Source organism: Cervus canadensis, chromosome 11 (genome assembly GCF_019320065.1).
Source record: "Cervus canadensis isolate Bull #8, Minnesota chromosome 11, ASM1932006v1, whole genome shotgun sequence".
Lineage (NCBI taxonomy): Eukaryota > Metazoa > Chordata > Mammalia > Artiodactyla > Cervidae > Cervus > Cervus canadensis.
In genome coordinates, this window is record NC_057396.1 from 43466009 (window position 1) to 43482136 (window position 16128).

Here is a 16128-nt window from a genome sequence, read left to right on the forward strand (position 1 = left end):
GCAGCATATCCTGATCACACTGAAAATCCAGAGTCCTTAACATGTAGAACAGAACATATCACCAAGGGAAGTGTACGTTATAATTGTAGTAAAACTCAGGTTTTCACTAGAGCTCTGAAACTGCCTCAGTGATGTTTTAAAGTCATCATCCATCAACATTGTTCATCATTGCTGACATTTAACTAAAAACTTGCCATGCATGTGGTATCATACCAAAAGCTTTATACTCATTATATCACTTACTCTTTTAAAAACGTGTAAAAGTAACTAATATTGTTATTTTCATAGATAATGAAGGGAACAAGGAAAGAGAGGCTGAGTACTTTGATCAAAATTAGAAAGTTAGAACATGAGCCACATTTCCTGGTGGCTCAGATGGTAAAGAATCTGCCTGCAATGCAGGAGACCTGGGTTCAATCCCTGGAGAAATGAATGGCAACCCACCCCAGCATTCTTGCCTGGAGAGCTCCATGAACAGAGGAGACTGGTGGGCTACAGTTCATGCTGTCACAGAGTCGGACATGACTGAGTAACTAATACACACACACACAGGAAAGCCAAACTGAAAACCAGGGGATCTGTTTCTAGAGCCTGTGCTTTCAGCCCCAGTACAAGATTTAGCCTCATTAAGCCCAATTACTTAACTCAGCTTTTCCTTCCCTCAGAGTTTACAGGGAAGATAGCTCTGTTCAGCTGATTCTAGAGAAGCCGAGCCCTCTGCTCCATACAATTGCACAGGGACTGACTTGAGGATTCTTTATTTTCAGTATTCAGGAAATATTGGATTAGAGGTGGAGCAGCCCTTTGCACCATCGAAGGACAACAATTTCTTCCAGCTCCAAGAGGATTTCACTTCAAAGTATGATGTTTATCATTTTCTTACTGGATTAACTGCTATTGCTTCTCTTTGTGAAATTTCAAGAGTGCTTTATTAGATTTGAGTCCTTTAGAAAAGACTGTGAATTTCCTATTCTAGTGACAGAGACAGTATTGCAAGGTACACCAGGAGGTTACCAAAGGTGAAATAGAAGCTTTCAATAGTTAGTGAGTTTTCAGCATATAAACTCAAATAGGGCTTACTTACCTGGTAAGTAAAATTATCCACGAATCCTTGTGACCAGGATCCAATTATTTCAGCATGTGGAATCTGTGTTCTGAAATTTTACCTGCTGTGATTCTAGTTGTTTTTTTCTTCTTTTTTTGGTGTTGGGTTCTGTGTTAACTCCCTCACTGCTAAACCGAAAGTTGACTGACCGACAGTAAGAAGAGTGACAACAATGGCTACAGCAACTGAAGACCGGGGCCGGGAGTCATGGAAGGATGAGAGAAGGAGCCCAGGAGACATACAATCAGCAGATTTGGGGTTACCGATTCTGCTCATGTATCCCATCTGACCAGCCTCTTACAGGAGAATGAATTGTATATGAGAAGGTATCAGATGTTGGCTGCCAGAGAAGGAAATGAATGGTTTTTCTTGATCTAAAGAGTTTCACTGTGAATATCCTAGACTTTCCAAACATAGATTATGCAATAAACACACACAACTTTCTACTCAGTGTAGGACTTTAGGAAACCAAAGATTCGGGGGCTCAGGGGTCAAATCTGGGGTAAGGACAGCTATGTACTAGTTCAGTTCTGTATTTCCATTTGCAATTAGAGAAATTATTCTCAGTATGAATCAGAGAAATAAGGAGGATAGGAAACATACCTATCTCTTCTAAAAAGGGTTCTCCTTCTCAATAATCAAGTTCTAGATCCTCAGAGTGACTCAAACTATTTGAAAAATAAAGAAAATGATCAGTGCCTTTTCAGACCTGATCTTGTTTGGCATACAGATGCATAGCATGGATTAAGTAAAAATGATTATTTTCAGGGAGATTAACTAATAGAGAAAACTTGCCTTATAAACATGTATAACACATGTTATAATTGTGGTTATAGTAAAAAAGATCTTACAAGCAGTGGGAAAGAGACAAAAGTACAGGTGAATGAAGCGATGTTCTGTAGTTGAAAATTTGAGTTCCAACTCTGGCACTTATACTCATTATATGACCCTGAAGGCTATTTAAACTCTTTGGTACCTAATTTTCTTATATGTGAAACAGATAAATGATACTTAGCTTTGCTGTTGTTGTGGGGACAGAAAGGATCATTTCCCGAGATCCTATTAGCCCAGGGACATAATAGGCTTAGAGCATCTGAGAAGGCACATAAAGCGGTTATATTCATCTGGAGAGAGGGGAGGGTTACTCTTGTAGGCAATGGCAAGAGAAGAAAGGTCTGCCTAGGTGGATGTTCAGTAATGATTAATGATGAGGTATTAGGGGCCAGTAGATCCTAAGGTCTTTGGGGGGAGGAGGTAGGAGAGCAGGAGCATACGCAGCCATTCACAGCCCACCTGGCAGTAGGCAGTCAGGTACATCCTAAGAAATCAACAGAGAATTTGACACAAGGAAGTGTTATGCTACAGATGGGACAAAGGAGAACCACGCACCAGCCTTTTAGAGAGTCCTGAAGAGTTCCAAAGGAAAAGTGATCAAAATCTGAACACAGGCAGGTAGCTGGAGAAGGAAGGATATATTAATATTTGAGGGGTGAGAAGGACACCTAGATTTAGTGTAAGGAAGACTGAAGACACAAAGCAACTGGAGTCAAGAACATCATCAAAGGTCTTTTAACAGACACAGGGAAGAAATGTCCCTTTCAGACCTGATGTAACACTGATATAGTATAGCGATAGACTTTTAGTCCCATCTTAGAATCCTTTTAAATTCCTCAATAGCTGGGACCATTTTTTCTCTATATACATATTCTCCTCAATGAAACTTAAGCCCCTTAATATGAGAAATGAGGATTTGTTGGCCATCTGGGGCATAGCTTTGATCTTCAATACTCCAATTTCATTAATTACTCTATTAATTCCCTTAGTTATACTCACAGACATACTTACAAAGGAGTGGTCATAGTGGTTCCTTATTCTAAGTGCTAAAGAACAAGACATGATCCCTGACAATGAAATGTTGAGAGTCTAGAAAGGAGAGACAAGTCTTAAATAACCCAAATGATAACAGAAGGTCTGAACCTAGCTATGATTGCCTAGAAACAGAGTGATCATCTTGGCTCACAGATGGGTTTAGACAAGAGAAGAAAGAAAGGTCCTGACCCAGCCAGGCACACGACCTTGGTCTTCTAGCCGTGATATGGATGGTGGCTTTGAGTCTGCAGTTGTTTGGGGTCAACAAACTTTGTATGGCCACAGGATCTAAGTGTGTTGGCAGAGTCGACATCTATATCAGGCCCTATTGGAAGATTTCATCTCGTTTTCATTCCAGGCTCCTGGACTCACCTTTCTTCATAGTCTCCTTCCTCACAATTTTCCTGGCCTCAACTTGGGACTTACCAGCTTCCGATGTTTGCACTGCCTCTATTTTTGGTTGTTGGAAAAAGTATCCGAACTGGCCTCTTCAAAGGCTCTAGAGGCTGATTTTATGGCCTCTGGCTCCTCTGTGCCCCTTCCATTCCCATTACTTTCAATGGTTGGTGACTTTGTTAGACATCTAGACCCTGAGGCCCTTTGGTCTATTTCCCAGGAGAGTATTTTGTAAAAGACTTAATTCAGCACTGTGAATAGAGTGAGAGAGATCAAAGGCTCTTGGGGAGTCTGAATAAAGAAAAAACACCCCAAGAAAAGAAGGGTATGAAAACTGAGTGATGAGAATCTTCTTTGGAAAAATTTCTATGGTTGCACCAGTGGGGAAGGAATAGAATAAATTACCCTCACAGGGAGATGAGAGTGATATCTCTAGTGATCAAAGGAGCAGGGGCCTCTAAGCAGCTTGGACTGTGGGCAACTGTGGGGGCCAGGAAGTCAGAAATGTTCTTTACAGGGAGGAAGGACTCGTTTCCTCTTATAATGGTGTGAAATAACCTTCAGAGTGCAACACGAGAAAATGACACTAGGTGGCAAATGTTGGCACTCTAAAATTTTCTTAACTTTATTCATGTAATTATTTTCTCTCCTTCTGGACTTAACTAGACAGATAATTAAGCTGGTTACCTGTGCTTTATCTACTTGAGTGCAAAACACATGCTAGATTATCCAAAGTAATTGACTGATCTTGAAAGTATGTGTTAATGGTGACACACTTTGGAGGAAGAGAGTATGAAAAAACAAAGATAGTCTTGGGGTCACAGTCAAGAGCAGAATAATTGACCTGAGGTTCTTATGAAACAAGGAGAGAATAAAGGAGAAAATGGGTGAAATAGAGAGAAAAGGAACTATGGAAAATAATGAAAGAAAAGAAAAAGGGAGGGAGGGGAAGGAAAACAAATTATAAGAAAGAAAAAAGCACAAAGATAGTGAATTAATGTTTTTACATGCATATAAAATTGAATGAAAAAAGTCAGTAAAATAATTACTGTTTTCAGTATTTTAGACAATGAAACAGAAATATGGGGAGTTTAAATTAATTGCTTATTTTGTGTGGCTGGCAGTAGCCTAGCCAGAATATTAAACCTGGCTTCCACACTTAAAATCTAGGTTTTTTTACACTGAAAGTGAATGCCAGGAAATTCTTCCTCAAGAGTATATGGCATATTGACCAATCTGTCACTCAGTGGAATGTAGGAAGAATCAGCCATGGTGATCATTATAACATGTGTATTATTTGGTGAACTAAACAATCTTTTTCTCTAAGAAAAGAAAATTGGTGCAAAAGGAATATGAAGTGATGACACTAAGCAAGGCAATATTATCCCACAACAGGAAAAAAAAGTCTCAGAAATATCTTCTCACTGATATTAGTTGCCTGGATAAATGTACAGAACTCCTCAGACATCTCTTAAGTCAGCAGAGTACCTAAACTCAGGCAGCCTGCTCTCACCTCAGCTGTGAGGAAGCAAGATACTCAGACCCATAAATACCACCACCACCTCCACTCTTGGCTCATTCTACAGACAAATCAATATTTACTTTTACAGGAGTGAGCACAGGTCTCGGGAAACTCTCAGCCTATTTCTCAAATAGGACACAGTTCTTAATTCTATTATAAACATCCAAGTAAATGCAAATTCAGTGATTTTGTTGAGGAAATCCATCAAGGTCTGTCTTCCTTAGGTATTAACTCCTCTAATCCCCTTCCCAATTATATCCCAACAACAGTGTCTTCTGACAGACAACAAACTGTGTAAACTAAAAGAGAATCCTCATTTGTTTGGATTAAATGTTGAACTCCTGATGTCACCCTGGCAAAATGGCAAAGCAGGTCTGCGGAGAATATTTAGATGGTCCTGGGCTGGGGTCTGGGTCTGGGGAGGAATTCACATCCCTGAACCGCGTCTGTTGAACTTCTGTCTCTGACATGCAGTTTACCCATACTCCAGCCAGTGCCTTCTCCTCCTTCCTACCACAGGTGAGGGGGATGATGGGAGGGATCTCAATGTGTCCCTCTGCTTCTCTCTCTTTTGTCTAAAATAAACATGGGGAGTTATTTAGTGAAGCATCTGGAAAAAGTAAACAAGAAGTAGATCAGGCTGTAGGACAGACAGTGTCTCAGTGAGACCAGAAGAGCCATAGACATATTCTATGTAGGAGACAGAGGTTCTCCTACCACTTCTCACCATTCTCACGCCATGGTTGGATTTTAGCTTGGCAATCAGTGTGTATAAATGACAGAGACAAGGTTAATTTTTCCACGCAGAGTTCTTTTTCCTCCTAAATACAAATAAATTTACATTTTCCAGGCATACTTGCAGTTGCACATGTGCTCAGTTGCATCTGACTCTTTGCAACCCTATGGACTGTAGCCCACCAGGCTCCTTTGTCCATGGGATACTCCAGGCAAGAACACTGGAGTGGGTTGCCACGCCGTCCTCCAGGGGATCTCCCCGACGCAGGGATCGAGCCCTTCGGTCCTGTGTCTCCTGCATTACAGGCAAATCTTTACCCAATGAGCAAACTTGGAAGCTCATACTTGTAGTTGTGTGGGGCTTTATGACTAAGTCTGGCCAAAGGAATGGCATGCGCCTCTTCCAGGAATGATTTTTACAACCTCCTCAATATCCTCTGCATTCTGTCTCTTCCTCCTTCTCTGGCTCATTGCAGATAATTCACTGGGAGACACAAACCCATAGAGAATAGTGGAACCATACAGTGAACAAGGCTAGGACCCTGAATGACTGGAAGGAAGAGAGCTTTCACCTTTCACATACACTGAATTCAATGTCATTAAAAAGTATAAAATTGCATTGTGCTAATTCACGGGTAAATTGGAATTGTTTGTTTTGACGGCTGGTAGAGAATCTGCTGGTCAATACAGGAGATGCAAAAGACGTGCATTCAATCCCTGGGTTGGGAAGATCTCCTGGAGAAGGACTGACAACCCATTCCAGTATTCTTGCCTGGAAAATCCCATAGACAGAGAAGCCTGTCGGACCACAGTCCATGGGGTCCAAGGAGTTGAACGTGTCTGAGTGACATGCCTGACTGAACACACATACACGCAAACACAAGTTGGTAATTCTAGGGGAAAGGTTGAAAGAATTCAAAATAATAGTGTGTGTTTGCAGTTATTGATTTAATTTGATAAGTTGTTATGAGTAATAAATGAGCTTAACAGAAAGTTAGCTGGTTTCCAAGAAGAAATTAATCACAATAGATAAAGTTTATAAATACAAAGTCTTGTAGAATGTTCCAAGTACTTGGGAAGTCAAAGGTTAAGAGAAAGATTTAGAACGTCTTTGAGTAGCAGACTCATAAAAAATGACTCTGAGAAAAGACTAGATTATGTGAATCTCTGTCCTCTCAAGTCTGATAGCTTTAGATAGACACCTTTATGTAGAAAAGCAGTTGTCTGGGGAAAGCAAAAATACATAAAAAAGGAAAGAAAGTTTACCTAAGAAAAATCTTGTTAAGTTTTTAAGGGGTCTCACTGCTAAAAGAACATGATCTAGGCTTTTAAAATGTCTTTGATTAAAAATGAAAACAATCATTGATTTTAATATTTGACAGACACAGAACAGTCTCCAAATGCAATATCTGCAAAAGAAGTCACATTTTCCAGTGCCTGCTTCATATAAGGCAGTGGGGAACACTGAAGAGACACAACCCCACAGATGCAGAAAAAGGACATGGAAAGCAATAGCCAGGAGAGATTCTCCCAGAATCATATAAAGTGTGTAGTCAAGGGAACTTACCCAACTGTTAGAGATAAAAGTATTGCAGTGTCTGCCCCCAAAGTATTTCAGAATTACCACTGACAAGTTCCTGCTAAATGTATTCCATGCTTCAGTTCAACTGGGAATCTTTTTGTTTATGCTCCACTATTAGATGTATGGTAGGAGGAGGAAGATGACTCATCCAAGAGGAACTACATCAGGACTCGATGGAGATGACCACACACGCCTGGAGACCTTGGACTCTCTGAGGACACAGTGCCTAGGTGAGGGTTCTGGTAGTCTCATTTGGGAAGAGGTTATATATGCATTACATGTGAGGGTCTCTCATATCATTTTTCTTATTGTTTAGTCACTAAGTCACATCTAACTCTTTGTGACCCCATGGACTGCACCAACCTAGGCCTTTTTGTCCTCCATCATCTCCCAGAGTCCATTCAAATCCCTGTCCATTGAATCAGTAATGCCATCCAACCATCTCATGCTCTGCTGCCCCCTTCTCTCACCCTCAAGCTTTCCCAGCCTCACACTCTTTTCCAATGAGTTGGCTCTTCGAAACAGGTGGCCAAAATATTGGAACTTCAGCATCAGTCCTTTCAATGAATATTCAGGGTTGATTTCCTTTAGGGTTGACTAGTTTGACCTTATTTCTCTTAAGAAATAAATATTTAATCAACAGGCCTCTCCAGCTAGATTTATGTAAAAATTCTGGCCAAGGGAATGACAGAAAAAAATGGTGTAAATCTCTCTTAAATTGAACCCCTAAAATATCTTACAAAATGCTGCTCACTCTCCCCCTTTATTTGCCTGACATATTCAGAAGCACCAGTGGCAGTCTGTAAGGGATTAGAACATGAAGGAGTCAACTAATCAAAGAAGCATAGGTCTCTAAATGCTGATGTGAAACAAAGCCCACATGTATTGGAATGGTATGTGGATGAGAAGTAAACTTTAATTGTTAAGTGTGTTAAGTTATGATATCTTTGATGTGTGATATCTTTGATGGAGAAATCAACTTTACTTACACTGAGCAATTCACTTTATGTTGGGTTGTACAGTGGTCTGCCTTTGCTATTTATAATATGGACCATGAAAAAGTCCAGGAAACTGCAAAACTATCCAGTTGAAGTCTAACAATGCAACTCACTCTTCAAAACTGTAATAGGAAAAGCAGATTTATGTAGCAGATGTGCCTAACTCACTCTTGACTTTGGCCACTATTAATTAAATGATCATTAGGAATTTATCATTTTGCTTAATTGCCTAATTGGCAAGGGTGGAAATAATGATAAGTCATGGGCTGTTTTGAACATAATCTTTCTTAAAGTAGCTTGTTTCTTGGTAACTGTCTGTACTAACCACTATTTTGTGAATCACACATATGACACTTGATAACTAATTTTTTGGTTGGAAAATGAATAAATGTTATTTTTATGTATAGCCTCTAGTCAAATATTACTAATGTAAAATCTTATAAAATGTTGAGATATATTTTATTTATGAATACTTGACTCATGTCATTGATTTGATATTGACTTTTCAATGTCAATAGAGAAAAGGAAATCAGAGTATAAATTGTCATATATATCTTTTATTTTTTAAATTAACCATTAAAATTCCCAATGGCTTTTGATCATGAAATACAGTATTTTCTTCTTTGAGCTATCCACTGTCCTTCCTCTACTGTTGGAGATCCCAGAAATTTTTATTTCAAAGTTGTCAGTCTCCTTTCAAACACCAAGCCGACTTAAGTAGAATCACTCCAGTGTTGCTATTCTGGTTAATAGCCACAAGGAGACACTGTTGAGTTGCCAGCAATGAAGCCTTTGATGGGTCCTTTTGGAGAGCTCTGACAAAACGTGGTCCACTGGAGAAGGGAATGGCAAAACACTTCAGCGTTCTTGCCTTGAAAACCCCATGAACAGTATGAAAAGACAAAAGATATGATACTGAAAGGTGAACTCCTCTGGTTGGTAGGTGCCAATACACTACTGGAGGAGAGTGGAGAAATAGCTCCAGAAGGAATGAAGAAGCTGAGCCAAAGTGTGAGTGTGTCTGGTGATAAAAGTAGTCTGATGCTATAAAGGACAATATTGCTTAGGAACCTTGAGCATTAGGTCTACAAATCAAGATAAACTGGAAGTGGTCAAACAGGAGATGGCAAGAGTGAACTTCGACATTTTAGGAATCAGTGAACTAAAATGGACTGGAATGGGTGAATTTAATCCAGATGACCATTACATACACAACTGTGGTTAAGAATCCCTTAGAAGAAATGGAGTAGCCATCATAGTCAACAAAAGAGTCAAAAATGCAATACTTGCATGCAATCTCAAAAATGACAGAATGATCTCTGTTCATTTCCAAGACAAACCACTCAATATCACAGTAATCCAAGTCTATGCCCCAACCACTAGTCCAAAGAAGCTAAAGTTGAACGGGTCTATGAAGACCTACCAGATGTTCTAGAACTAACACCAAAAACTGATGTTCTTTTCACCGTAGGGGATTGGAATGCAAAAGTAGGAAGTCAAGAGATACCTGGAGTAACAGGCAAGTTTGGCCTTGGAGTACAAAATGAAATAGGGCAAAGGCTAACAGAATTTTGCCAGAGAATGCACTGGTCATAGGAAACACCTTCTTCCAACAACACGAGAGATGACTCTACACATGACATCACTAGATGGTCAGTACCAAAATCAGATAATTATATTTTTTACAGCCAAAATGGAGAAGCAATATATAGTCAGCAAAATCAAAACTGGGAGCTGACTGTGGCTCAGATCATAAACTCCTTATTGTAAAATTCAGACTTGAATTGAAGAAAGTAGGGCAAACCACTAGGCAGGTCAGGTATGACCTAAATCAAATCCCTTGCAATTATGCAGTGGAAGTGACAAATAGCTTCAAGGGATTTGATCTGATAGACAGAGTGGCTGAAGAATGATGGATGGAGTTTACAATATTGTACAGGAGGCAGTGATCAAAGCCGTCTCCAAGAAGAAGAAGTGCAAAAAGGCAAAATGGTTGCCTGAGAAGGCCTTACAAATAGCTGAGAAAAGAAGAGAAGTGAAAGGCAAAGGAGAAAAGGAAAGATATACTCATCAGAATTCAGAGTTTCAAAGAATAGCAAGGAGAGAAAAGAAAGCCTCCTTAAGGGATCAGTGAAAAGAAATAGAGGAAAGCAATAGAATGGGAAAGACTAGAGAGATCTCCTCAAGAAAATTAGAGATACCAGGGGAATATTTCATGCAGAGATGGGCACAATAAAGGACAGAAATGATATGGACTTAACAGAAGCAGAAGGTATTAAGAAAAGGTGGCAAGAATACACAGAGGGACTTTACAAAAGAGACCTTAATGACCCAGATAACTATGATGGTGTGATCACTCACCTAGAGTCAGACATCCTGGAATGTGAAGTCAAGTGGGCCTTGGGAAGTATCACTATGAACAAAGCTAGAGGAGGTGATGGAATTCCAGTTGAGCTATTTCAAATCTTAAAAGATGATGCTGTTAAAGTGCTGCACTCCATATGCCAGCAAATTTGGAAAACTCAGCAGTGGCTCCAGGACTGAAAAAGGTCAGTTTTCATTCCAAACCCAAAGAAAGGCAATGCCAATGAATGTTCAAACTACCACACAATTGCACTCATCTTACACGCTAGCAAAGTAATGCTCAAAATTCTCCAAGTGAGGCTTCAGCAGTATATGAACTGAGAACTTCCAGATGTTCAGCTGGATTTAGAAAAGGCAGAGGAACCAGAGATCAAATTGTCAACATCTGTTAGATCATAGAAAAAACAAGAGAATTCCAGAAAAGTTACTACTTCTGCTTCATTGCCTACACTAAAGCCTTTGGCTGTGTAGATCACAATGAACTGTGGCAAATTCAAAAAGAGATGGGAATACCAGACCACCTGACCTGCTTCCTGAGAAATCTGTATGCAGGTCAAGAAACAACAATTAGAACTGAACATGGAATGATGGACTGGTTTCAAACTGGGAAAGGAGTACATCAAGGCTGTATATTGTCACCTTGCCTTTTTATTTAACTTATATGCAATGTACATTATACGAAATGCTGGGATGGATGAAGCACAAGCCGGAATCAAGACTGCTAGGGAAAATATCAATAACTTCAGAAATGTTGATGACACCACCCTTATAGCAGAAACTGAGGAGGCACTAAAGAGCCTCTTGATGAAAGTGAAAGAGGAGAGTGAAAAGGCTGGCTTAAAACTCAACATTCAAGAAAACTAAAATCATGGCATCTGGTCCTATAACTTTATGGCAAATAGATGGGGAGACAATGGAAACTGTGACAGACTTTATTTTCTTGGTCTCCAAAATTGCTGCAGATGCAGTCATGAAATTAAAAGATGCTTGCTTTTGAGTGGGGGGGAAACTTTGAAAAACCTAGGCAGCATATTAAAAAGAAGAGATATTACTTTGTCAGCAAAGGTCTGTCTAGTTAAAACTATGGTTTTTCCTGTAGTCATGTATGGATATGAGAGTTGGACCATAAAGAAGGCTGAGCGCCAAAGAATTGATGCTTTTGAATTGTGGTGTTGGAGAAGACTCTTGAGAGTCCCTTGGACAGCAAGGAGATCAAAGTAGTCAATCTTAAAGGAAATCCATCCTGAATATTCATTGAAAGGACTAATGCTGAAGCTCTAAAACTTTAGCCACCTGATGTGAAGAGCCGAGTCATCAGAAAAGACCCTGATGCTGGGAAAGATTGATAGGAGGAAACGGGGATGATAGAGGATGAGATGGTTGGATGACATCACCTATTCTATGGACATGAGTTTGAGCAAGATCCAGGAGATGGTGAAGGACAGGAAAGCCTGGAGTGCTGCAGTCCATGGGGTCGCAAAGAGTCAGACATGACTGAGCGACTGAACAACAACAACAAATGCTGTTTAGACACCCAGATTCCCTGTCCTGATGTCCCACTCTGGGTCTCTGAGGTCACAGTTGTCATCATTAGCATCCACATGCTTGGAATATATCCTAAGCAAAATATAGCATCAGATGTACTAAGAGGCTTGCAAACTCCACTTTATGATACATGGAATGCATAGTTTTATTTCCTCAGCAATATTTAGCTCTTTGTTTTTAGTCTTGGTCACTAGGTTAGATTCTTGTTTCCTCTAGATATTTAATTCCCAGGTAACCTGTTGCTCTCTCTTGCTACTGGATCTTGATTAAAATTTTCTCTGTTTCTCAATACTGTTCAATGGTTTCAGATCTTTATTTCTCAAAAGGACCTGTGTTGCTCATGTAAATTTCTTATGCAAATATGGCAAACCTGCAAACCAGGGAGTGAGGTGAATAGTTTTGATAGGTCCCACCTTACCCTTCTCTGGTTCTTAATACAACTTCTTCCAGAACAACTGAACCATAGTCAAACTATAATAGCAAAGCAACTCTTCATAGATTTTCTCAGTTAAATTGACAAAAACAACTACTGTCTACTAATTTAAAATACATCTAGTTAATACTAAATCTGGCCAACTAAGACTGTGCTAAGAGGACTTTTTTTTTTTTTTAATATTATTGAAACTTCTTGGCAGTGTTGGATCTGCCCTTTAAGACCTGGTTCTTTGAATAATCCTGGCCCCGTATTCCCATTCCCTTTACCTGTATGTAGAATCACCTGAAACCTTGTCTTAGGACCATTTTGTCCAGTTTCTTGAATCACCTTCCCTGGTTTTGACAATTCTGTGAGAACCTGTGGTCCTCTTTAACCTCTCTCCTTAGAACCAGAGCAGAAAGACACTCATATTTAGGGACTGACTTCTGTAGAACTGGAGATCTGTTGTAGACACTATTTGTCAACTCTACATTTATACACTTCAGTATTGTAAGTAAAGGAATGTTTTCTGAGCCCCTGCATGTGCCAAAATTGTGCTAGTTATCATGAGGAATGACAACTGGTATATGGAATCCTATATCCTTTACAAATCCTTAGAACAAATTGGTAGTATCTATCCCTGTGAACACTGACTTTGAGTCAAATTTCTCATAATTGTGTTGCTATTTGCATTGATTTAAAGATTCTGTGTCTTCTTCTCTATTTTCTGATTTTGTCATCTGAATAACATTAATTTTCTAAATGATTTTGAAAGATTTGCAAATTTGTTAATGTTGCAAATGAGTTAATATAGTATTAATATAAGAAACATGACAAGTTATCATGGCTTCTTACCATCTTACTGGGGCTTCCCTGATGGCTCAGGGGTAAAGAATTCACCTGCAATGCAAGAGATGTGGGTTCAATCCCTGGGTAGGGAAGATCCCCTGGAGGAGGAAGTGGCAACCCACTTCAGTATCCTTGCCTAGAAAATTCCTTGGACAGAGGAGCCAAGGGGTAGCAAAGAGTTGGATGAGACTGAGCATACACACCATCTTACTTGGATGAAAATCTGCAATAACCTTTTTTGTCATCTCCCTTCATCATTTTGATCTGTTTAGTTTTTTAAAAATCTTGTTTGTGTCAATATTGTAATTTCTATGTAGAAACTGATCATTTGGTCATTTTTCTTTATGAATTTACACAAAGTATCATTTTTTTAAGTTTACCACCTCTCTTTGTTTACATTACCACAGTCCCATTCTCTGTTTATTCCTTGCTCACTCTCTCCTGAATTTTAACCAGGGTCCCATTTCCAATTAGAAGCCAACTGAATGTTTCTGCAGTTCCTAGAATACCCAAAGAAATCAGTTATACCATCTAGCTTCCATACTCAGGTGAGAATGACTTTGTGTTAGTAGCTACTCTCGTGCATTCTGCCCTAAAGCTAACCATTCTGCCTCATGCCCTAACCAGGACTGTAGGGCATGTGGTTTCACTGAGAAAGTGAAAGAGTGCCCAGAGAAAGCACTCTTAACTCTTTAGGCATTATAGCCTTCTGACTTAAAGGCTTTGACCAAGGTCAGGGTTGAGTCCCTGCAGACCCCCAAGCAGCGGGGTCATCTGCAGCTAGAACCAGTGACTGTAGAGGAGGATTGAAATTAGTAAATTAATCTACATGCACCAGAAGTAACAACCACACCAGAAACACATGCGTTTATTTTCAATGTTTCTTTGTTCTTAGAAGCTGCAAAGATGTTCACAACAGTTTTTTTTTTTTTTTAGTTATTTTATTAGTGAGTATACTGACACTCAAAGAGCTCTAAGTGACAAACTCAGGTAAACCTTCCAGTCAAGGACAGAGCCTGAGTTTAAACCTGGATCTCATGACTCGTGCATGTCCCTTACCACTGTGTCTTGCTTGACTTTCATGAAATTCATCATTTTTATAGTCATGGACTTCAGCTTCTGAGCTGTGAATAACAAGACCATGAGAAAGAAAATTATTTAAGGTACCGGGGACATGACTTTTTCAAACCTTTTTCTCCCTTTAAGAATTTTGTAGCATCAGTGGGATTTCAATGTGAGAATTTTTGATGTACTTTTCCTGTGGCAAAAAGTAGAGTGATTATTTTGGAATCTTTGAGCTATGCCTTCCAATGGGGATATACAGATTATGACTGATGGGCAAAATAGTAGTGTGACTGGCTTGTGTGGGAATGCCAGAGGAGTTTAATGAAAATATTTCCAGTGTTTACTACTGCTTTGATCTTATTATTATCCCACTGATGATCATGGAGGATTTTCTTGGGGCTAAACATCAATAGCTTTTTGGGTTGAGCATCCTAAGTACTCGCTCTCTTATCTGCTTTGTCCTGACCCCATAGATGATAGGATTAAGGGCAGGAGGGACAACCACATATAGATTGGCCAGAAGTATGTGGATGCAGTGAGGGATACTGTGGCCAAAGCGGTGGGTCATGAAGGAGAAGAGTGCTGGCAGGTAGAAGGCCAGCACGACGCAGACATGGGATCCACAGGTGCTGAGTGCCTTGAGCCGTGCATCCCAGGACGGCAGGTGGAAGACTGCTCTGAGGATTTGGACATATGAAAATCCAATCACAGAAAGATCAAGGTATCCCACAGAGAAAGCAATCAAACCATAGATTACGTTGACCCTAATACTGGCACAAGACAACTTTGCCAAACCCATGTGTTCACAATAGGTGTGGGGGATGATCCGGACTTCACAGAAAGGCAGTCTCAGGATAAAGAAAATAAATGGAGTCACAAATAACAAAGTCCTAAATATGATGACTATGCCAAGGATAGCTATTACCTTATTGGTGAGGATCATGCTATATCTCAGGGGGTTGCAGATGGCAATGTATCGGTCTATGGCCATGACTGTCAGCACCACAGACTCCAGGCCAGTGCATATGTGAATTGTGTACATCTGTGTGATGCAAGCACCAAACACAATCTCCCTGAGATTGAACCAGAAGATGCCCAGCATCTTGGGGATGGTGGCTGTGGACAGGCCAAGGTCAGTGAAGGCCAACATGGCCAGGAAGTAAAACATAGGTTGGTGGAGGCTGCGTTCAGTCTGGATCACAAACAGGATGGTAATGTTTCCCAGGAGAGCTATTAGATAAACTGCAAAGAAGGGGAAGCCAATCCAGATGTGCACATCTTCCAGCCCTGGAATCCCCATCAGAAGAAAGGAAGAAGGATGGAACTGTGTCTTGTTGGGGTGCAGCATATCTGTTTGGAGTGGTTATAGATACATTGTTTGCAGTTTTCTTACTTCCAGGGAGACACCATAACCTCTTTCAGAGCATGTCACCTGTTTTCTGGAAGAATAGAAGATCCACTCTTTAATTTCATAATACAGCTGAGGAGACCTAGAGACGGAATATGAGGCAGAATTAAAAAGACATTCTCACTTCAAAGTATTTACCTCACCAACATAGAAAATCATGTGGAAAATTTCCAAAAAAAAGCCATTCTTCACTTGTATCTTTTTCCCTTCACTCTTTAAGGAAGAAACTATATATGGCTATAAAATAACAAATATTGATTGTTAATTATATCTAT

At 39.9% G+C, this 16128-nt stretch overlaps 1 protein-coding gene across 1 annotated transcript; it reads right to left on the reverse strand.

The window, feature by feature from the left end:
* Positions 1–14851: 14851 nt before the first annotated feature.
* On the reverse strand, positions 14852–15799 carry LOC122450132 (olfactory receptor 52E5). Its single transcript, XM_043482304.1, has one exon. The coding sequence runs from the start codon at positions 15791–15793 to the stop codon at positions 14852–14854; it is 942 nt and encodes a 313-aa protein (XP_043338239.1). The 5' UTR covers positions 15794–15799.
* Between the last annotated feature and the right edge of the window lie 329 nt (positions 15800–16128).

Bases quoted from the DNA above. Each gene is read 5' to 3' on its own strand.
- LOC122450132 (XM_043482304.1), bottom strand. From the start codon at position 15,793: ATGCTGCACCCCAACAAGACACAGTTCCATCCTTCTTCCTTTCTTCTG.